The sequence below is a fragment of the Lupinus angustifolius genome, unplaced genomic scaffold (assembly GCF_001865875.1).
Source record: "Lupinus angustifolius cultivar Tanjil unplaced genomic scaffold, LupAngTanjil_v1.0 Scaffold_66_169, whole genome shotgun sequence".
In the NCBI taxonomy this organism is placed as follows: domain Eukaryota; kingdom Viridiplantae; phylum Streptophyta; class Magnoliopsida; order Fabales; family Fabaceae; genus Lupinus; species Lupinus angustifolius.
In genome coordinates this window covers 7,538-30,977 of record NW_017723366.1, presented here as the reverse complement: position 1 = coordinate 30,977, position 23,440 = coordinate 7,538, and the positions used below count along the sequence as shown (strand labels likewise).

The following is a 23,440-nucleotide window of genomic DNA, read 5'->3' as shown; positions in this document are numbered from 1 at the left end:
CGGTTACTCAATTTAAAAAATTTAAGAATTTCAAACAGTAGGTTTGGGTAACTGGTTACTTACTTGGATAATCGGTTACTGGCCCTAGAAAAATTAAGTTTTTATGCAACTTTAAGCTATGAAAAAAAAAAATTAACCCAAAATTTGAAATATTTAAACATAAATAAACACTTTTAAGTACAATTAGGCATGAAGCACACATATAATCATATAATCATGTTAAGATAAGTAAGCTTCATCAAGAATGCATAATTCTCGTCTAATTTTATAAAAAGGTTCTTTAGTTAAGGGTTTAGTGAATATGTCTACTAGTTGGTTATGAGTATCAACAAATTCTACTGACACATCCTTCTTTTGAACATGGTCCCTAAGGAAGTGGTGCCTTATATCAATGTGTTTGGTTCTAGAATGCATAACAAGATTCTTTGTGAGGTTTATAGCACTAGTATTGTCACATTTTAAAGGAGTGCACCCCAAGTCTAAGCCATAATCTTGTAATTGTTGTTTAAGCCACAACACTTGGGCACAACAACTACCTGCTGCTATATATTCAACTTCAACAGTGCTTAGGACAACACATGCTTGTTTCTTGCAAGACCAACACACTAAAGCATTTCCCAAAATATGACAAGTACCACTTGTACTTTTCCTCTCAGATTTGCACCCAGCAAAATCTGAATCCGAATAACCAACCAAATCACATATACTTCCTTTTGGATACCACAGCCCAACATTAGATGTACCTTTAAGATATTTCATGATTCTCTTAACAGCAAATAAGTGTGATTCTTTTGGTTTAGAATGATAGCATGCACACAAACATACACTAAACAAGATATCAGGTCTACTAGCAGTTAAATATAAATGAGATCTAATCATACCTCGATACTTTGATATTTCAATGCATTTTCCTACTTCATCCATATCAATGTAAGTAATGGATCCCATAGGAGTAGCTATTGGCATGCAACCATCCATGTCAAATCTTTTTAGCAAATCTCTGCAATACTTGGATTGACTTAAGAAAATGTCATTATCAAGTTGTTTGATTTGTAATCCAAGGAAGTAATTTAACTTCCCCGTCATATACATTTCAAAATCTCCTTGCATCATTTTGTCAAAATCACTACACAAAATCTCCTTAGTAGAACCAAAAGTAATATCATCTACATAAATTTGAACAAGTAGAGTATGATGATTTATTCTTTTTATAAAGAGTGTATTGTCGACCTTTCCTTTGTTGAAACCTTTTTCAAGTAGAAACTTAGTTAGACGGTCATACCATGCACGAGGAGTTTGCTTTAAGCCATAGAGAGCTTTCTTTAATTTGTAAACATAAGAAGGATGTTTGTAATCTTCAAAACCAGGAGGTTGTTCAACAAACACTTATTCTTGAATGTAATCATTAAGGAAATCACTATTTACGTCCATTTGATATAACTAAAAATTCAAGGAGCAGACATATGCAAGTAATAGCCTAATAGTTTCAAGTCTAGCAATCGGAGCGAAGGTTTCATCAAAGTCTATACCTTCTTCCTGATTGTATCCTTGGGCTACTAGTCTAGCTTTATTTCTAACAATAATACCATTTTCATTAGATTTATTACAAAATACCCACCGAGTTCCAATAACATGCCTGTTTTTCGGTCTAGGAACAAGTTCCCAAACTTCATTTCTCTCAAACTGGTTTAATTCTTCTTGCATAGCAAGAATCCAGTGTTCATCCTCGATTGCTTCATCAATCTTGGAGGGTTCGATTTGAGAGACAGAGGTCGTATTAAGACAAGCTTTATCAAGCATTCGTCGGGTTGAGATACCCATATTTAATTCAGTACTAATGTTGTCAATATGATGGTATCGATGAGTTCTCCATTCTTTTGGTAACTCTGAATGAATATGCTCATCTTGAGAGAGTAGATTATCATTCATTTTTCAAATGCTCAGTATCAGTTGTAGGTTCAATAATAGAAATTTCATTTGAATAAGAACTTGGAAATTCCTCCTCACCAGGAGTTAACCCATCCTTTATCTCAGGATTGGTTTCATCAAAAGATACATGAACGGATTCTTCCATAGCTAGAATTCTTTTATTAAAAACTGTATAAGCTTTACTCGTAAGAGAGTAGCCTAGGAAGATACTTTCATCAGCTTCTGCATCAAATTTGCCTAAGTTATCCTTACCATTATTTAAACAAAGCATTTACAACAAAATACATGCAAAAGAGAAATGTTTGGTTTTCTACCTTTAAAGAGTTCATAGGGGGTTTTCGTTCTGATATTGAGTTCATAAGATATAAAATAAACATTGCAATGCATATCATAAGACATAGATGTTCAACATAAACAACAAAAAGCAAATTTTGTCCGACAATATAAAATGATTATACCCATAAAACAGAAGTAAATTGTTCAGTAATATGCATCAAAACAGACCAGAAATCCTAGACACACTCTAAGACTCAGACTCAGATTTGTCTTCATCAACGTCCATGCTACTCAGCTTAGAAGAGAGATGATAAAGTTCAAACTAGATTTGTTGATTCTGAGTATCAAAGGCATCCATTCGATTAGTGATGTAGCCTCGAAGAGAAATCAACTCATCCATTATCACTGGTAATCTATTACTCAAAGTCAGTAATGGATTACTTTGATCAGATTTAAGTTGGATAACTCTTTTCTTACTCATGTACCCTATTACTCAGATTTCAGTAACTTGTTACACAGTATTTTGAAAATTGTTTTATTTAAACTTTGAAGTGTTTCAATTTTCTTTAAAAATATTTTGAGCAATACTACTATTATATATTCAAGAGTATAGGATAGAAGTACCTATTTAGACTTAGACTAAAAGTCTTTGAATATCTTGAAGCTTGAATCTTCATTGTCTTCATAAGTTTTCTTCTTTTTTGTGATGTTGGTGTCTTCATCAAAACCGTGCCAAGGTCAATAGCAAAGATCTTCTTCACACATTTGAGTGGGAAAAACCTTTGATCGAGGATTTTTTTTAAGCTTTTGAGTACTATAAAGATCAAGGAGGATGTAGAAGACAAGTGGATCTGGATTCACGACGCGTCTAGTTGTTATTCGGTCAAGTCAGCTTACTCTGTGATTTGGGAAACGAATAGCCCTGTCATAGAGGATCATACTTTATGGAAGGTGGTGTGGAAATCTTTGGCCCCTCTGAAGATTCGTGTTTTAGCTAGGAGGATCTTTCTGGATAGGGTCCTATGTAAGTGGAATTTAGTCAAGAGGGGAAGTAATTTCTTTGGTAATGTTCTTATGTGTGTTTGGTGTCAGACTCAACCATAAACGACGGATCACTTTTTTCTCTTGTCCTTTCTCTTATAGTTTTTGGTTGCTTCTCTATGGTTGGTTGGGTCTTGCTATGGTGTTACCTCCTACCGGAAAGTCTCACTTTTTGCAACACTTTTTGCCGATTAGAGGTAGATCTCAACAAGAAGTTTGCTCTGTTATTTGGATGGTTGGAATTTGGTCTCTTAGGAAGCGTCGAAATGACATTATTTTCAACAACAAAATTGTGTGTATGGAGGAGCTTCTGGATGAGACTATGTTTATGTCCTGGTTATGGATCAAAGGTCATCACAAAGTTGCTTTCATGTCTTGGTTTGAATGGTACTCCAATCCATTTTTATGTTTGGAATATTATTGTTAGGAATTTTTTCTTAGTGGTTTGGGTTATTGTTTTCGTTTTGGGTTTGGGCTTGGTTTTTTATTTGTAATTGTATTTGTTTCTTTGATCTTTCTTGAATAAAATTTTTACTTATCAAAAAAAATTAGCTACATAAGGAGATCACATAGATTAACAAACAAGGAATCAATTCCATAAACTTTTCAACAATGTTTCTTCATTAACGCATGAAAAAAAGGTTTTTAATCATTTTGCTCATACTGATAGCAAACATGACCCACCCATTTATTTTCTATTGATTGAGTGTCCACACTTGTGCATAATAATTTATGCAAATTAACATACATTCACGCACATAAATGTCCACTATAACTTCATCTAATTGCCATTGACATAACCACAATTCTTTCGTATTTCACCTTCATCTCCAATGAGAGGGTTATTTTCTGACAACAATACAACAGCCCTAGAAAACTGTTGGCGAAAATATTCATTATCATCTGCCATTTTTTGAACATAAGGTGCTGTTCTTGGTTCAGTGGCAAGTTCTTCATCAACAGTGAGGAGTCCCTTATGTTGCAAGATGTTGTTGTAGTAGTTGTTGTCAATGATCATTGGAGTTTTCAGGTCGTTTCTTACATATTGGACTGCGTTTGGATCTGGATTTGGTGTTGGGCAACGACGTTTTAAGTAAGCTGCGTATGAAGGGTTCAGTGTTTCATCCACGGTTGGGTATAACCTTTGCACAAGATTCTTGCAGTGAACTCTTCCCACTGAGTGAGCTCCTGAATCAATATATTATATTAAGCTTAATGACAAACAAAACAAAAATATTACTTAAATACTACTTGATTCAATTTCTATCCTTCTTAATAAGTTATAGGTTAACAAGTGTGATAAAAATATTGTTTAAGGGATAAAAAGAAGAAGATTAGTCGTAGAAACTAAGTTTAACATTGACAGATATATGAAAACCCTATTTTCTAAGATAAAGTTCAATTGAATAATTATACGATGAATTTAAGTCAGGTTATATTTGTCCCATGCAAGCTTAATTATAAATGGGTTAAGCCGAGTGAATGGGTAGGATCAGTTCTTGGTCACCCAATCCCTAATTAAACTCATTTCTTTAGATAGGATAAAACAAAAATGCTGATTAATAATATACCAGTTCTTACAATATTTTTAATATACTTTTTATAGGCTCATATACTTTTTACTATAATGATTTATATATTTATATATTATTTATTTTTAAATTATATTTTAAAGAGAGTGTTATAATCAAATAAAATGAGAATAATAGAATGTATATAGGGGTGTGTTATTAACATTCCTTTGTTAAGTATATATAATAACAGCTTGGATCCTTAGTGAAAAAGAATACATGATTAAGTCTCATATTAGTGGGAAGCTTGTGGTATTTAAATATGACACTATACAACATGTTCGAATCTTTAATTGGTTTCAGCATAATAGGTTAAGCTTCCTTCCATGTTCTATACATCCCTTCAAGAATAGATTTATTGTCTCAGAGCATATCATTTGTTAATAAAAATATATCTATTAATTAAAAATTAAATATATTTTTTTTTTATATTGTCATTAGCAAGAGACGTTTGAGATAATTTGGGACAAAAAATATTTGTTTGAAATAAAATATACTCAAATTTAAATTTATATTTGACTTAAGGAAATAATATATTTGAAAATGGTGCTTTCAATAGAGAAGGGAAAATACCTAAAAGAGCGACTGTGGCTTCAATGTCAACACCAATGGCTTGAAAACTAGAGAGCACTAAGGATATGGAATCATTGTGGTTAGGAATGAATTCTTCCACCACCGTTGCATAGCTTTCTTTGCTATCCCTTCTTCCGGTCTTCATTTCAATGTTTGGACCTCCCAACTAGCACACCAAGAATTACACCCAATATTAAATTAAATTATTTTTTATAACTTGATGTAGTGTTTTAAGATGAAGCTATGTTTACCTTAATTGCATTAAACTGCAACAAAATGGGGTTGGTATGGTTTTGATGTAGTTTATACCGATTTAATCACTTCCTTTTTCTTTATTACTAATAAAACTTCGTCCTTGTTGAGCAATCTATATATGTAACACTCCTAGCATTGACATTAGACTCTAACAGGCCGATAGATTTATTGAGCATATGTGAGCTTAAATACTTTCTGTAGTAGCTAATTTCTCATGACCTCAAGGAGTTATAGTCATAAATTACTGTGAGTCATTACTATTACGTTAGTAGCTTTGACATGCGCCTAAATGGAATCCGTGACTATAAATCCTTGAGATCAGGAGTTAGAGTTGTAAAAGGTTTTCTCGAAGGGAATAAAATTCTGCATAAAGTATTTTGGTTTGAAGGATAATATGCTCAATAAATTTATGGACCCATGCAAATAACATGTCAAGGTTGGAGTGCTATGATTGACCCACACCACAACACACGTGTATATGACATACCATGGCAATGCCATCTCTAGCAGAAAGAGCAACAATGTCAGCACATGACACTGTCAAGGGGCATTCTTGCTCAACAGCCTCTTTGATGGTGTTCACATACTTGAAGTTTCTCATTCCAAAACTTCTCTCAGCCGTCTGCTCCGACACTACACCACCGCGATTCACTAATAGTAGTGATGCATCGCATGACTGCATGGCAAGAAGATTGAGAGCTCATATTAAATTAGCATGAGTTTTATATGGAGTGGAGATCCTTTGTCCCCATTTGTATATCAGACTAATTAAAATGCATTTTTCAATTAAATAGAAAAATCATAAATGAATAATTATATTACCTAATGTATTTTAATTGAATAGGATAGGGAGAGACAAAGTTTTTGGGACAAGTGATTTTGGTTCTTTTATATGTACAAATTTATTGGACAAAACTAAGCTTACTTTCAATTCATATTATCAAATAGAAATTAAACACGTGACACAAATCAATTATTAAGGGACATAATTTTAAGTTATATTGAATAAAAAAATTATAACAAAAAAATTCATTTTCTCCTAATATTTTAATATTGGACTCTCCGGTAGTAGAGATGAGCTAAACTCGACTACTTTGCCATATAATCTAGAAGTTATGGCTGAAGTTGTCAATTAATTTACAAATATCATGTTTGTTAAATTAAATAGTTTCATCAGGAGAGTGATTATTTATCTAGCTGCATATAGCTTTTTGTTCTCTCTATAAGTACGTACCTTGACCATGCAATCATGGAAGAGATTTCTAACCCACGAAATGGCAGTGTTTCCGTGCTTGTTATATAACTGGACGACTTGTTGCTTTATGATCTCTTCAGCTTTTGAGCAGCTATTTGTGTAGTAGTTCAGCTGAAGTTGGCTTTTGCCTATAGATATAAGACATGAAATTATACAAGAATTGGTGCAAATTCAAGCCCATTTCAATATAATTAGAGAAAATATAGTTATTACTGTATGATTCATGACTTGTGTCTTAAATATTAGAGTCTAATTGACTAGTCATGCACAGGAATAATCACATGATAACATAAAAACTTTATGCTCTTTGTAAACACATATACTCGTGATTATACTAAAAATGCGCATGGATAAATATTAAATAGTCCATGAGTAAATTTAAGGAATTTACTGGATTTTTATATAACATGATTAAGTTACTACTCTATAAGACTATAACATATAGTATTTAATTTACAGGGCACATGAAAATTACTATCAATGTACACTTCTCACTCCGTGATAATATATAGTTTATTGTGTCTATCTTGTCACATATCTTCAATTTTGATTATAAAAAATAAGGAGTAGCTAAAATTAGGGTGAGGTCTTCTTATAGACATAAAAAATAATAGAAAAAATAATATGATATAACATTTTTACTCTTTATAGATAATGTGATAATATTTTACTCAGCTATATTTGGGAGTTGTGATGGAAACGGAATGACGAAGATCAAGGGGTAAGAATGGGGAGGGAAAGGTCATAGAAAGGAAGAAAAACATCTCCCTTCTTTGGAAGTATTGAAATTTAGATGACAGAAGACTAAAATAATGATAGTACAAAAATATTATTTTTATTATCTTTTTAAAAATCTAATTGATAATAAAAAATTTACAAAAATATAATCATAAAATTTTACTAGTCATTTAGGTAAAATGAACATGTGAAGAATTTTAGACAAAACTTCCAAAACTCTTCACCAACAATCCTAAATGGAGAGACTTTTTCCAAAATCATCCTTTCATTCTCCCTTCAAACAAAATCTAAATATATAATAAAAAACAGCAACTTGTCTCTCCTAGGAGAAGAGATTACTTTTCCCTAAAATTAATGCTCCCTACACATACCCAAATCAAAGTGTAGGACAAGCAACAAAAAGAAGAAAGTTAGGTTAGGACGAGGCTTTGTGGTGGCCATATGTCTCTTAAGTTGGAAGGTCTCACTGAATTGTGATTTGGGAGAGAAAAGCCTTTTATAGAGATGTTGGAGTGCACTTCTCACTTCTCACTACTCAATTAGAGTTTGGAAGAGTGGAACTGAAGCCTCCGGTCGGCGCACTATCCACTAAGCAACTTTCTTTGACCTTTCAGCCCCACGCTCGTGGCCCCAGCACCAGCTACCAGTGCTTATTCTATGGATTATGAATGCAACCTCTCAAAAGCTTATTTAATGTTTTTAATTTAGTTAGTTAACTTTTTCTTACAGATAGTTTTTCATTATATCTTTCTCAAATTTCATGCAAATTTTATCAGTTTTTTTATCATTAAGTTGATAATAAAAGTAACTATAAAATGTCTTTTGACTATTAAAAAAATGAAAACCAAAATTATATGTCTAACTTGAAAACATAAAATAGCTTAATATATGATCGCACCCGTTTGAGGAGAAAACATTTTCGAATATGAGGATGTCAACAAGAGCTAAGCGTGATAGAGCTCGATAATTTCAAAAGCAGCTTCATATCTTTATAATGCTATGGGTATTCTATTTCATTGAGACAAGCTGCCTAGCCACAAAGCCCACAACATTGCTAGGCAAACTTTTGACATAAACTCAGAGGGATCCCCGTAAGCACATAGATGTACAAACAACCTAGCTAACAATAACTCATCTCAATTGAATCTTTCCCTCTGATACCACTTCATATGAATGGAGGAATCCAAGATCAACTAGAAATATACAAATAAGGCTTAAGTGAAAACCTACAAAGTGGGTATGACATCTTGATTTAAAAAATCTCAAGATATTTGGTATACGAGTCTTATCACTTATATGCATTTTAATTTATCCATTCTTTTCATCATAAGATTTTTTTTCATTCACATAGCTTATACTCTAAAAATCCTAACATGTAGTTCATTAACATAATTAAAATAATCTCTCTTAAGTTAGTATAATGATTAATGAATATAAAATAATCTCTCTTTTCTTTCTAAACCATGGATTGTTTTAAAGCAACTATGCTAACAATCACTAGAACTCCAAATATTTGATTAAGTTAGAACTACTTTAACTACTTGATCTATGCACTTCTTGTACTATCAAATGTATTCTTTCTTTTTAGGTACTACTAAGTATATGTACTTTTTAAAACAAAAAGAGTGTTAGATATAAATATAAGAGTAAATTACACTTAAATCCTAAGTTTTAGTGAAATTACACAAATGACTCCTCACTTTTTTATAGCTATACAAAACTCTCTAAATATGCATATATTACACCGACTATACATGTACGAAATATAAATATAATCTTTTAAACAAAAAAAGGTGATAAGTGTAATTAGGTTAAACAATATGGTATATTATATTGTGTAGACAAGTCCAAATAGTATATGAGTCAATACATCTTCATTATTTTTAGTTTGTTACAATATAGTATAATAACGATTTAAATAATATTTCCTTAGAATTATTGATGCATTTGTAATAAACCGAAAATAATGAAAAGACATTAACTCTTATAATACTTCGAATTGTCTTCACAATATATCATAGTTCGCTTAACTTAATTATACTCATCGCTCTTCTTGTTTAAAATATCACACTTATTTATCATGCATTGGTAATTAGTATAATGTATGAATATAAATATGAGTGGTTTATGTAAGTATAAAAAAAGTGTATGATTTATATCAAAGTTCACTAAAACTCATATGATTAATGTAATTTACTCTAAATATAAATAAGTTAAATTTCAAGGGAGGTGTAATTTCCACTTTATTACACTCTTAATATTCTTTATAAATCTAATTAAAATAATAAATAAATTTAATATATAAAAAACTACTTGCCTCACTATTGTTACAATTTTAAACTAATTTAAATTTGAATAAAATTAATAAAAATATTTAAAAAAATTTAAACACAACTATAGGTGGATAATAAGAGGTTATATACATTTATTGTTTTAAAAACCACCATGAGTTATTTTGTTATATTTAAACTTTAGACAAATTTAGCACATCTATCTTGGGGCAGGCCATAAGTGCGACATCTCAGAATCCATAACTCTAAAGTATGTCAATTTTTTAAAATAAAATAATGAGAAAATGATGTATATATTATCAGTGTAAGATATTTTTACATTGTTAATAGATGATCTATCATTCAATTTTAATTATGATTAACTTTTAAATAAAAGTAATATAAATAAATAATGGATAATACACTGACTGTATATAAACCTTTATATTGTCCGTGCATAGATATTATACTCTAAAATATACGAGTAAATATATTTATGTAGTATAAAATTTATATACCGATACTATAAAGATCTATACGCATGCACTCCACATTTACTATTCATTCGGATTACCTTTTTTGAAATGTCAACAATAATTAAATATCAATAATAAATGATACATTAATAGTATATAAAACTCATATAGTATCGTTTGAATACATACATATTTTTCTCTATTTATATTAATTATTATCCTATTAGGTTTCAGACATGACCACGAGCTTAGTGGTTTGTGGTTCTCAATCCAATTAAGATTGATCATTGACCACATCTCTACCAATATATTTACCTAAAATCATATTTTATTCAGAATTTAATTTTAAAATTCATATAGTTAATTATCTTTTTAAAATATAGTAATTATATTTTTTTAAATTAGAATCTCTATTTTTAATTAACTTTCTTGGGGTGTGTGATTGTTCCTTTCAACGATTGCTTACTAGAATTGAAAATTTGACATAACCTTTAACCTAGTACGATATCTGGGGATCCAGTTAAATCTTACACTATTAGATCAACGAGATAAAATCAAAAATCAAAACTGAATGATGTCATTGTATAAGGCATTACCAAAAATAAGAATTGAAGTTTGAAAACAATTCAACCAAAATAAGGATTCAAAAGACTTGAGGTATTTAAGTGCTAAGGAAATAACAGAAATAAATAAAAAGTAACTATAACTAAGGAGTAAGGGAAATACCAGCCTCTCAATTTGGAGCACCATGCCATTCCTCATTCTTGTTAGTGGAGTTAATTATATTCACATACCAACCACGAAAGCACATAGTTGTAGTTAAATAAGATAAGTTCCTTAGTGTTCTTCGTTGTGATTATCTTAAAAAGTTAAGCAAGATAATAGGAAGGACCAATAACATTTGTGGCCTTTTGCTGCGTTTGTGGAGAATATAGTGTCATTTTAAGGTATCTTTGAGAGTTGCTTTTTAGTTAAATGAAATACATATTTTTTAAATTATAATCTGTAATATAATATTTTTATAAATAAACAATGAATGATATGGTAAATTTCGTAATAATCTACCACTCTATTCCATAATAATATTTTTTTTATCAAAGCACATCCCTGAATGTGTTCATCTTCGTAGCAAATAACCTATCATGTGGCTTAGTCTTTTTTAATTGGCAAACATTTTTCAAGAGGACAGGGAGAAAGCACTTTGATATGTTTGAACACAGGCAATAACACTTCATGTAGCTTATTCACTTTGCAGAAAACTAAGGAAAGTGTATGGATGATGGATCTGCCTTCAATGTTGACCATATATTTTCATTTCAAACAATGACCAGCCTAAAAGAATGTTGGACACATAAAGAACAAGAAAATAAGCAAAACTGAAAATAACAGTATAGTATTGCCTCTGGAAAAAAAGAATCTGATTTTTATGTAGTTATTGTAAATTCTCTCTCTCAAAATCAGACACACAGTTTTCAATTTTCCCCATTTCAGGTAATCCCAAGCACCTAGAAATTTCACAAAGAGGTGGAAGAAATTTCAGCCACAACAATTGCAAATAAGTAGATTTACAATCATAACTTTGCTAATCCTAACAACAAAGATAAAGTGTTGTCACTCGAGTTGATGATAGGGTTGAACACTGCAAAACCGTAATATTTGCTTGCATTTTACATCAGATTTACAATTCAATCTTAATCACTCTTGGCCACAGTTAACCTTTACTGACTAAAGTTGATATTACTTAGTTGATACTACTTGCAGATACCCATAGGATTTGCATTTTTTAGTATCCAAGGATGCTCCACTATTTTTTGAAGCGAGAGTCTTCTTGACGAGTCTTTCACCAAGAGCTGCACCAATGTACAGATTGCAGTCAGAATAACTAATTTATTCGTTTCGAGGATTTTCTCTGGGTTGGATATTAATATGAACATTTAGACAGGAACTTACCCGGCTAATCAGATTTTTGGCATCCAAAGAAATGGAAGGGGTGGAAGGGAAGCATAGATCAACCTTTATGATCCTACACAGATCCGAATAGATTAAGTACATGTTGAAAAAAGAAACATCGATTTAACTAAACATAAATAGTTAATAGCACTTCAGTACCTTCTGAAGGTATCAAGTTGACTCTCAGCCTCAAAAGGAGGAACACCATAGAGGAATTCATAACAAAGGATACCCAGAGTCCAGTTATCAACTGTATAGTCATGAGCTTTGTTTTCGACCATTTCGGGTGCTAAATAATCCAATGTTCCACACATTGTATGTCTTTTGTTACTAGACTGCACAGACCAACCAAAATCTGCAATTTTAAGACGGCCCTGCAATTAAGCAATTATAAGACTGGTTGTCAGAGCAGACTCGTCATATATTGAAAGTCAGCAATTTTTTCAGGCAAAGATTGCTTTCTTTATATTTTCACTTTTGGTCGGGAGTGGAAACCGAAATTTGATGGGAGAAGAAAAGCAGTAAGTAAGTGACAAAGCTAAAGATACATTCAAACAATTATATCAAAACTTCAGGCTGGTGTGTAAATATCTCAAAGAAACACATAATAAACCCTTAAGAGGCCAAAAAGGGGGGTGGGAAAAAATAACATTGAAATGTAATGTAAAATATTACACTCAATATTCTGTACTTTGTATGTAATTAGATATTTAATTTCTTCAAGCTGTGTTGTTAAAGAAAGTGAATAAAAACACTGATAGCCAAATAAGAGGCAATGCAAATATAAAGAGGTAAAAGAGGGAGAGCAAACCATAAGGATATTATAGCTTACCTCATGGTCAAGTAACAAATTTTCAGGCTTGATATCCCTATGAATGACATGCTTCTCATGACAGTATGCCAATGCCTTTGTGAGGCTCAAAATATACTACAATTTTCAAAATAAACAAAAGTTAGAGTCAACATAGTAAGAAGGACTTGCTTTCAAATGAAGGACCATGGTGATAATCACAGAATACAGCATAAGCTTAACTTTATGAATTTCGAAGTTCTAAACTTCTAACCCACCTTTGTTCATTTCTCAAGAATTCCATATCTCTCAGCATGACACTACCATTAGTTTAACACTTCAATCCCTACAATCATAATAAACATCTCCTAATTTGATATTTAGAAATGTTCTAAACAAGCTCTCTAGTTTGTTCTCCACTCAATTTCTAAACAATTTAATCAACTTCCTCAAAACTACTGCTTCCTTTTGTTCACACGGACAAAATGTTTCGAATCTAGGTTCCTAACTGCATCAGGAGCCACAATATTTAAAGTTTAAGTTGTCTCTGAAACCACATCGTGACCTTAATTTTGGTAAATGTAAAACAACTGCAACTACAACCCCAATTTAAAACCTTGCACACACACTTAAACACAAAGAGAGAAAGGGATTTTAAGGTTTAGGTTGTCAGTGAAACACATCGCGGCCGTAATTTTGGTAAATGCAAGACAACTACAACCGCAATTTAAAAACTTACGCACACACGCATGCACACAAAGAGAGAAAAAGTATTACAGTGGCAGCATGCTTCTCAGAGAGATGACCTCTTTTCCTTAACTCCTTGTAAAGCTCACCATTATGAGCATACTCAAGAATCAAGTAAACACGTTCATCATCATGGAACCAACCATAGAGACGCAGGATATTCGGGTGCCGAAGACTCGTCTGTATCTCCATTTCTCTAACCAATTGATGATCAATTTTGTGCTTCTTAATTTGCTCCTTAAAGATAATCTTCAGTGCCACAACATATTTGCTCTGAGATTAAAATAAATAGAACGATTGAATAAATTAAAATGTATTAGAAAAAGAGAGAGAGAAAAGGGAAGAAGGTGGGAAGGGTAGAATGGGAAGTTACTTTGCGTTCTCTGGCAACGTAGACTCTGCCGAATTTGCCCCTGCCGAGAGGTTTACCGATCTCGAAATCTTGGAGGGACCAGTTTTTATTTGAGTTATCTTGGAGCGGTGGGTTATTAGAAGACATTTTGGGTGGAATCTGAGATTGAATGTGAAAGTGATGAAGTGATTGATATATGGGAGAATTTGAATTTGTCACACGGCGCTGAAACTCAATGAGTGAGTGAGAGAAAGCAACGGCAGAGGATATTATGTACCGAATAAAGGAATTTAAAAGATATCATATCTATTAATTTATCGAAACAAGAATAATATGGGCATTTGGTCTAGTGGTATGATTCTCGCTTAGGGTGCGAGAGGTCCCGAGTTCAATTCTCGGAATGCCCCATTTCTTTGTTTTTTCCTTTATTAAATTAACCCTGTATCTCATTTGCAAAACTATCATGGTGGACACTGCGAAGAGAGTTCCAGCGCTTGAATGTAGAAAGTGACCATGAGAAGTGCCTGATGCATCCCCATCTAATTGATGAGGGGGTGCTTCAATGTTCAAACTAAAACACCATTGTCCTAGGTGGGAAAGAAATGCTATGGCATATTCTCCACGAGATAAATAAAATAACCCATTGTCAGAGTTTGCTAGTCCTACTTGCAATAGGAGTAAGATAATTGATATGGTGTTAATGTAAGCGAAGAAAAATTCACCATAAAATAGCCAATGAGCCAAAATGCAAATAGAGAGGAGGCATGTAGAGTAATGTTACCATGGTGTACTATGAAGCACGGGCATGTAGAGTAATGTTATCATGGTGTGAAGCACGGATTCGCCAAATACCCTCGCGTGTCGGTATCCGACACGGATACACTCAGATTCGCGAAGAATACGCGTCCATAGAGTATCCAAAAAAAATAAAAATAAATATCAAGACACGTATCGGATTCGTTTTCAACAAAATATAGGATATGTAGATTTGTTTTCAATAAAATATAGGATATATAGATTCATTTTTATAATAAGATAGATTTGTTTTCAATAAACACTCACTTATTTAAAGATTTGTCATACCAACTTACCATCACACCACATTGACCCTCGAATAGCTGGTACTTTCCAATCCATAACGTCGTCGGCCGGTGCTTATTGTTACTGCCTCTACCGCCATAGGTATGTTGTGAAGAGCAAATAGAAAAAGCTTACATTTCTTACTTAGTTTCTTTTCGCTTAGTATGTTTATAAAGAGAAGAGGATGTGTAAGTATTAATAAAGAAGATAAATAAAGGGCTTACCTTTATTTTTTCACAGAGAAGAGAAGAAAGATGGTAGGAGATAATATTTTGATTTACACTAATAATTTTATCATATTTTATGTATTTTTTATTAATTTATACGCGTATCACTGAACGTATCGTATCCTACATTTTAGAAAAAATACGTGTCAACGTATCGAATACGTATCGTATCCGATACACGTATCCGTATCTGTGCTTCAAAGATGGTGTACATAATGTTTGACCGGTGCGCATCTGTTTCTGTTCAGGTTCATTGAAACGTTGGGGATGTGCTATATATTATGAATATGTACTTTAAGGAACTTCATGATTGTTTTTCTGAGACAAATATTCAGTTACTTCTTTGTATGTATTATTTGAGTATAGTCGATTTCTTCTCTAGTTTTGATATAGCAAAACTGGTTGAATTCACAAAATTTTATCTACATGATTTTTTGTTCAACTAATTTGGTGATATTTAATAATCAATTTGAGGCTTACATCATTGATAAGCATAACAATATTCAATTTGCTTCTTTGGAAGAAATCAATAATATTTGAGATAAATTGGTTAAAAATGGAAGATACGTAGGTTGCATAATCGAATGAGAGATGCATGGATGAATGATCTAATGACTTATATTTAATAAAAAATATTCAATGACATTGACAATCATTAACGATTTCAAAATATGAAATTATATCGCGATAAATTATGAAATATATAATTTATTTGTTTAAATTTTGTGTAATATTAATATTTTCATTTTTTTTATAATTAATGATATTTATTATTTTATTATTTTATTGTTTAACATGTTACACGCCCTGACTATGAGTCCTAAATTTGTCACTGCTGTTATATACATAAATGGAGATTATAGTCATGGTTGCGTTTATTGTGATTTAGAATCATTATGATGTGAATTATTTTGTAGTAAAAGATTGATATCGATACGACCCTATTCGAATGCGATCTGATGTAGCCTGTTGCAGTCACATCATTGTGATTTGGTGTCACACTACAATTGCAGTGTAATACTGTTGTAGTGGTCACTGCAACTGCAATATTGCAAATACATCACATTATGTGGTCCGTAATTTAAAACACGGTACATGTGAATGCCTCATAACTCAGATGCAATATTAGGAGTTAAAATACACAATTAGTTAACCCAAACCAACAATTAATTCACAACCTATAGTGAAAAAAAATCTTGTGAAGGATTCAATATAAAATGAAGTCAATTCAAAACAATCAAGCATTGCTTCAAGCTACAACCTATGACACACTGATATTAATACGAGTGTCAAATATGATACATATTCGATGTGTGGATATGAATATTTTTTGAAAATGTAGGATACAATGTGTTTCAAATACACACATAAGATATATGTATAACATTCATAAAACATAATAAACATATTGCTGTTAGTTTATAATTTAAAATTTTGTCCTGTTAGTTTTGTAAGGCTTACTATAATTAGCCGTATGTACCGACTTTAACCACATTGAGTATACAAAGATAGAAACTCACAAAATCACTCATAACCTCTTCAATCTTTTTCATTCTCTCTCTTTGCATTTTCACTTATTTCTTTATGTTCTAACAAATTGGTATCAGAGCTTCGGTTTAGAGGATCCAAGAACATACCAACACATTCAAGCCTTCATCTTTGAAGAACAATGGGACAAACTGATGCAAGTTTTCCTAACAATCTTCCAATCCTTGATGGCAAGAACTAAAACCGTTGGAGAATTCAAATGGCAGCAATCATGGAATTTCAAGAAGTAAGTAAAATCGTGGAATAGGAACTTCCAGAGATGACAGATGTAACAACAAAAGCCCAAAGCGTTTTTGTTGCATCAATGTCTTTTAGAAAAATTCTTTTATAAAAATTGTTGACTTAGTTTTTTCCATAAATGAAATTCTTTTATAAAAATTTCAAGTACTCAATTTCAAATCTCAAGCAATTAGAATATGCCAAAGGAGAGGGGATTATATCTTTTATCCTATAATAAGTATTATTTTATGTGCCATAAGCTATGATTGATTAGAAAATACTTAAAAATTAAATTTTAACTTAAATATATTTTTTCAACCAATTACAAAGTCATGACACTCATTATCGAATAAGAGATGTATACCCAAATGAGAGAATGCACGTCACCAAACTAATTTAATATAAAAAATAAATTATACTAATACTCCATAAATTTTAATGAGATTATCCAAATCACTTCACTCTTTTTTATACCTACAAACTACCCTTATTTATATTCATACACTATATTAACTACAATTGCATGAGAAATAAGTATAATATTTTAAACAAAAAAATGACAAATATAATTAAGTTAAATAAAATATAATATATTATAGAAATAAGTCAATATCTCTTTGATATTTTTGTTGACAAAACCAACTAATAAATGAATGTATTACTAGTAAATTTTGCGACGAATTAAAAATAATAAAAATGTATTTGTTCATATATTATTTGAATTTATATCTATCATATAATATATTTTATTTAACTTAATTATAATTATAACTTTTTCGTTTAGCTACATAAAAAATAAAAACTGATTCATGTTCTTTGTTGGCGTTACAGCTGTATATACTGTTTCACTCTCTCTCCTCCGAGATTCCTTCCCAGTTCAAAAAACAACCAGATCAAACTCTACCATACCCATTAATCTTCAAGCCACTGATAAGTAGTAACATTCACCAAATAAAGATTCGATTTTGATTCCAAATCCCGCAACAACACTATGAGCGTCATCGATATTCTAACCAGAGTCGATTCCATTTGCAACAAGTACGACAAATACGATGTCGAGAAACTCAATGACGCCAAAATCTCCGGCGACGACGCCTTTTCAAGACTCTACGCCACCGTAGACGATGATATCGCCGCCTTGATTCAAGTACGGTTAACTTATTTTTTTACCACTCAATTTTGTGCCCTAATTTCTGAAATTTCATGTAACCGTTTTTTTTTTGAGTGTAGAAAGCAGAAATCGCGTCAAAGGATAAAGGAAAGGCATCTGCTGTAGCGATCAATGCGGAGATTCGACGTACGAAGGCCCGATTGTTGGAGGAGGTTCCCAAATTACAGAGGTTGGCTGTGAAAAAGGTTGGTACTTTTTTTTGTTTCTGAGGAATCGTGTAAAAATTGAATTTCGTGGTAAGTCTAATGTGTCTGTATTTTCTCTGATTAATTGAATTTGTAACGTATTATAATTATAATTGTGAATTCTCATGTTGATGATCTTGTAGCTCGAATTTTTCAGCTGTGTGAAGAATAAGTTGATTTACTAAATGCTCTAACTAATAGCTTGAGCAGCTAATATTATGTTTTTAACAGAATTGATTTTGCTTTAGCCTTTTTTGTGAGAAGCCGAAAACTTCAATTTCTGACGAGCTGATGACTTTTCCCCCTTCCAGACATACATATTTAGAGGAAAAAAATCCAACAAAACAGTCAGAAGTGATTTTTTGTTAAAGAACCTCTTTTGTAAAGAAAAAATAAACCCATACAAATAGCCGTGAATAAACTATATATGGTTGAAGAGTTCTTTTGGAAAGAGAAGAGAAAAATAATTCTAACTTCTCTATTATGCGGCTTCTACTTGTCGGCCTCGCTATCGGGATGGATGAGTATTCACTCTCTTCTCTCTCGGTTTTGATAGTTTTGGGTTTAATCGGGGTTTCGGGTTTGGTTGGTGTTTACAATTTGCTGGGAAAATTTGTTTGGTAGTTTGGTTTGTGATTAGGTTTTGCTGAGGGGAATGTGTTTGGTTTGCATTTAGGGGTTGTGTGTAGCAGCCTAGCAGGTGTGAAGTATTGATAGGTGTTGCTGACAATGTATGTATTGCAGTATTGGGCAGGTATGGCATTTGGTGTGGGTGCGCTGCATAGGTTTTGGGGTATTGATTTCTGTAGTAGTAATTAGGATATAGGATTATGATATCCTCTCTTTCTGTCTTCATAAAGTTTGACTTCTTTGCAGTTCTTGGTCCTATCCGTATTGAGAAATATTTACACATTTCAGACCGCCCTCAACCCGCTTTCCTATCATCATCAGATCAGAAAAATTATGGTGACACTGCTTATCATATAGTCATAATACAGGTTCTGGAGGGTGTCTATAAACATGGAGATTTGCTCCTTTTCAGCCAACTGAGGCTCAACCTGGGCAGCCACTCCCCTCTAGCGTTGTGCGTATTCCTTGAGGCTTTTATTCTGCCTCTTAAACATATTTTGGTGTTGGTTTCAGTCTGGAGCAGCATTCTCATTGTACTTGCACTGTCGGATGAAGGCATTAACTATGTCTCTGTAGGTCCTGATGTTGGTCTTTAAGTCTTTTTCAGGCACATATGCCAACCTGTAGCTACCCCAGCTAGACTATCTTGGAAGCAGTGGATCAATGGTTTGTCATTATTGTATTATGGTGACATTTTTCCTGAATACATAACCAGACAGCTTCTTGGGCGTGTATTACCATAGTATTTTCAAACTTCGGTACCTTGAATTTTGAGGGCAAACCACTTGTGAAACCAAAGCACATCTCAAAAGCATCTTTCAAGCCTGGACAGTTTACTTGCTCTATTGCCTTCAGTCTTTCCTATATTAGCTCTAACTTCTCTTTGCCATTGCTCTGAATGTCGCCAGCAGAAGAGTATCCAGGATTCCAGGTACTCTTGCAGGGGCTCCGGTGAATGGGATATTTTGAGGAACGACAGCTGGGTTAGTCTGATACCCCAGCAGGAACAGATGTTTGGAGGCACATGAGTAGGGACTTCATACTGATCAGTCAAGTCGACATGTGGAAGTTGATGTCCCTGATTAACAACAGGCTGGACATGTGCATTAGCACAATGCGCCCCATCAGCAAAAGGTATGGCATACCCTTGAGGAAGTCCATAAAGAGACCAGTTGACCACAAGGATTCCTTGTTGACAAATCTATTTACCTTTCGCTATGTAACAAATCCTCTCATTTACGATTAACATTCCTGAACACCAACCAAGCCCAAAGCACAAACCCCTGAACTCAAAACCATAATTAAACATGAAACTATCAAAACCAAGAGAGAAAAGCAGTGAATTTTGATCTGATCCAGTCGTGACACTATTTTTACTAGTGTACTTACTCATCTATAAACGGGGCTGATGTTATTATTTTTTTCTAGCTATTGTTTTGATTATTTCTACTGTTGACTTGTTCCATTTAGTGTGCATGTTTCTTAGGACATCTGTCTGATGCATGATACAACGATAGTTAGAATGATAGAATCATGATTTTCTCTGTGCGTTTCTGGAGTGCTAGTGAGCCTTGATCCATCCAGAATGACAATCGCGATGAGAAAACAATCTTTGTCAATCAAACTCGCCGCCGTTGCCCGTTCACAAGTGCCTATGGAAATGGTTTTAGTGTTGCTGATGGTACTGGTTATTCTGGTGTGCCTATTCCTTAGAGTGGGGGATATTCTAAACTTCACCAAAATTCATGGGTTTTAAGTTGATAGGTTATTCTTATTTATTTTATTTTATATACATATGTATAATTGTATATGTAAAATATAATTTTGCATGTTTTCTATGATCTCATGATCCTTGTTAAAGTCATGCTGTCCCCCCTCCTTATGTAAGATCTTCATTTTAACTACCTTGCATGATACAATGTATCCACAGGTAAAGGGGCTTTCCTCACAAGAATTCGCTGCTCGTAATGATTTGGCTCTTGCATTGCCGGAGAGGATCCAAGCTATCCCAGATGGGACTCCTGCTGCACCCAAACAAACTGGAGGCTGGTTAGGGGCAGCTTCTGACTCGCATCCTGAAATTAAATTTGATTCAAGTAAGCCATGCCTCAGGATGATGCAATTATAATAGTTCATCTACGGGAAACATTTTAATGATGGTCCTTGTTCATTTTTTTGAATGTCATGTCAAGTATAGATGGGCGTTTTGACGATGAATTCTTCCAACACTCTGAGCAATCAAGTCAGTTCAGGCAGGAGTATGAAATGCGTAGAATTAAACAGGCAAGTCATTTCTAGTAGTTGTAATAAGAGAGGGTTTGTTGTTGTCTTTTACCTGATATATTTTGAATGTCACACTATGGAAATTATTTCAAATCTAATTATTTGTAATGTAACTCTTAGGATCAAGGTTTGGATGTGATTGCAGAAGGACTGGATACATTGAAAGAGATGGCACATGGGATGAATGAGGTCAGTTGCCTTACTGTGCATATCTTTTTTCTCTGTCTCTCTGTGTAGGTGTGTGCTTACCCCACCCCCCACCCCCACCCCCCAGTTTCTAAAGTGTATTCATGTGTTTAAGTTTGGAAGTTTGTTATTTATGTGCTAAACACAGGAACTGGATAGACAAGTTCCACTGATGGATGAGATTGACAATAAGGTGAGAATTACCAATTTTTGCCTGTACCCTATTAAAGTCTGAAATCTTGGAAATGTAATCTTTTGGAGCTTGAATTACTAAAATTAATATGACACCATCATTTATCATCTTTATAGGTTGACAAGGCATCTTCTGACCTTAAGAATACCAATGTTAGACTTAAACACACAGTGAACCAGGTTATCTAACTACAACTCTTGCACTCGTAAATTTCCATCCATTTGAAGTTGCATTAATGATAGATTTCTTGATTATTCTTATATAATTTTTGGTTTATATCCAGCTTCGATCCAGTCGAAACTTCTGTATTGATATTATTTTGTTGATAATAATTCTGGGAATTGCTGCCTACTTATACAAGTAAGTCTCTTGTCCCTTTTCATGAACTTGAAAACACCCTGCTTGTTTCTCATGAATTTCTAGTAAAAGGTATTCTACTCTTGCTTCCTAATTTGCTTGTTGATCTGATAACTGCAAATATTGGTGTACCTAACTGGCATGTGTCGGAAATATGACGTCCATCTAAAATTGTCAACCTTAAGCTTCATGTTAAGTTTGAAATTGGGTTTGTTAGTGAAAACATTTTTTTAGATATTCCTCATATGGGCTATGTGGCCTTTGCTTAGTTTCTGACTTGTAAAGTTGTAATCCATCATCATATAAAATGTGATTAAGGCTTTCTTTTTAACTAGAGGAGAATATGGTCATCTAGAACTTTGACCTGAAACCATAATTTGTAAACTATTCTAGCCAAATAAATTTCCGAGAAGGTAACCACATATATGTACATGACAATCAAGTTATGAGAGGGATCATAAACCTTTTATTTGTTGAGGTCAGGAATCGTGCTTCTAGTAATCCTAATAAATATGTTTTCCCTAATTTTGGCTGCCTACTAGTTATGGTTTGTTGGTCACTTTTGGTAAGTGTTTCTGACTTGTCTTGCTCATGTTGCAGTGTTCTAAAGAATTGATATGATAGCCATGGATGTGTTCGTACCTTTTGCCTGTATTCCTTGCATTTTCGAGAATGACATGTTACATTATAAACATTTCCTGCCCCTTGAGACACGTGTGTTTGTCCTTTCCTTTATAAACAGATGTGTATGCAGCTATGCTACATTCCAATTTCCAGACCAAGTTATATTATTGTATAATATATTTGAACACAAACACTATGAGAAATGCTAGTAGCATAATATTGCTAGCATCCTTTTCAACAATATTGTCATTGTTGTGTGAAGTTGATATAGAGTTTATTATATATGGAGTGAATCCATGTGGTTTGTTTGGTCTTATTAAATAAAATTAACCTAATATTGAAGATGCTGGAAAGAATGTTTAGAAAGAAGTTCCTGGCAATTTACAAGGACATTATGTGGTCTTAATAATACTTCCCTTTAAAGTCTGGGCCACTCTAAAACTTTGAAGTAAGGGCATGTAGCCCAAATCCTATGGACCATGCCCGGTTTTAAGATATGCCAATATATTCTCTT

General features: G+C 32.9%; 3 protein-coding genes and 1 non-coding gene across 4 annotated transcripts; 2 read left to right on the top strand and 2 right to left on the bottom strand.

Moving 5' to 3' along the window:
• Positions 1 to 3,825: 3,825 nt before the first annotated feature.
• Positions 3,826 to 8,113, bottom strand: LOC109339316 (peroxidase 21). The gene is made up of 5 exons (XM_019576730.1): positions 8,010 to 8,113; positions 6,880 to 7,028; positions 6,133 to 6,321; positions 5,391 to 5,556; positions 3,826 to 4,434 (listed from the first exon to the last, which is right to left on the bottom strand). Exons 1-5 carry the CDS (start codon positions 8,077 to 8,079, stop codon positions 4,028 to 4,030), a joined length of 981 nt encoding a protein of 326 aa, XP_019432275.1. The 5' UTR covers positions 8,080 to 8,113; the 3' UTR covers positions 3,826 to 4,027.
• A 3,871-nt stretch (positions 8,114 to 11,984) lies between these two features.
• On the bottom strand, positions 11,985 to 14,487 carry LOC109339317 (serine/threonine-protein kinase Aurora-3-like; the record flags this gene model as incomplete). Its single annotated transcript, XM_019576731.1, has 6 exons — positions 11,985 to 12,234; positions 12,335 to 12,407; positions 12,494 to 12,708; positions 13,167 to 13,262; positions 13,902 to 14,144; positions 14,245 to 14,487. Coding segments are annotated over 6 exons (969 nt in total), but the record flags the coding sequence as incomplete, so codon positions are not given.
• Positions 14,488 to 14,558: 71 nt separating this feature from the next.
• On the top strand, positions 14,559 to 14,630 carry TRNAP-AGG. Its single transcript has one exon. It is a non-coding gene; the product is annotated as a tRNA-Pro (tRNA).
• Positions 14,631 to 18,097: 3,467 nt separating this feature from the next.
• Positions 18,098 to 23,207, top strand: LOC109339318 (syntaxin-71-like). Its single transcript, XM_019576732.1, has 9 exons — positions 18,098 to 18,444; positions 18,528 to 18,653; positions 21,214 to 21,379; positions 21,481 to 21,566; positions 21,687 to 21,755; positions 21,901 to 21,945; positions 22,062 to 22,124; positions 22,229 to 22,305; positions 22,903 to 23,207. The coding sequence occupies exons 1-9, from the start codon at positions 18,289 to 18,291 to the stop codon at positions 22,916 to 22,918; spliced, it is 804 nt and encodes a 267-aa protein (XP_019432277.1). The 5' UTR covers positions 18,098 to 18,288; the 3' UTR covers positions 22,919 to 23,207.
• Positions 23,208 to 23,440: the final 233 nt, after the last annotated feature.

What these genes read in the sequence shown, in the direction of transcription:
- LOC109339316 (XM_019576730.1), bottom strand. Translation starts at nt 8,079, where the DNA reads ATGGCCACCACAAAGCCTCGTCCTAACCTAACTTTCTTCTTTTTGTTG. An exon ending in TGTCCTACACTTTGATTTGG is followed by an intron (nt 7,029 to 8,009) that starts GTATGTGTAGGG and finishes TTATATCTATAG; the next exon opens with GCAAAAGCCAACTTCAGCTG. An exon ending in CTAGAGATGGCATTGCCATG is followed by an intron (nt 5,557 to 6,132) that starts GTATGTCATATA and finishes TTGGTGTGCTAG; the next exon opens with TTGGGAGGTCCAAACATTGA.
- LOC109339318 (XM_019576732.1), top strand. Translation starts at nt 18,289, where the DNA reads ATGAGCGTCATCGATATTCTAACCAGAGTCGATTCCATTTGCAACAAG. An exon ending in AGAGGTTGGCTGTGAAAAAG is followed by an intron (nt 18,654 to 21,213) that starts GTTGGTACTTTT and finishes ATGTATCCACAG; the next exon opens with GTAAAGGGGCTTTCCTCACA. An exon ending in TGGCACATGGGATGAATGAG is followed by an intron (nt 21,756 to 21,900) that starts GTCAGTTGCCTT and finishes TGCTAAACACAG; the next exon opens with GAACTGGATAGACAAGTTCC.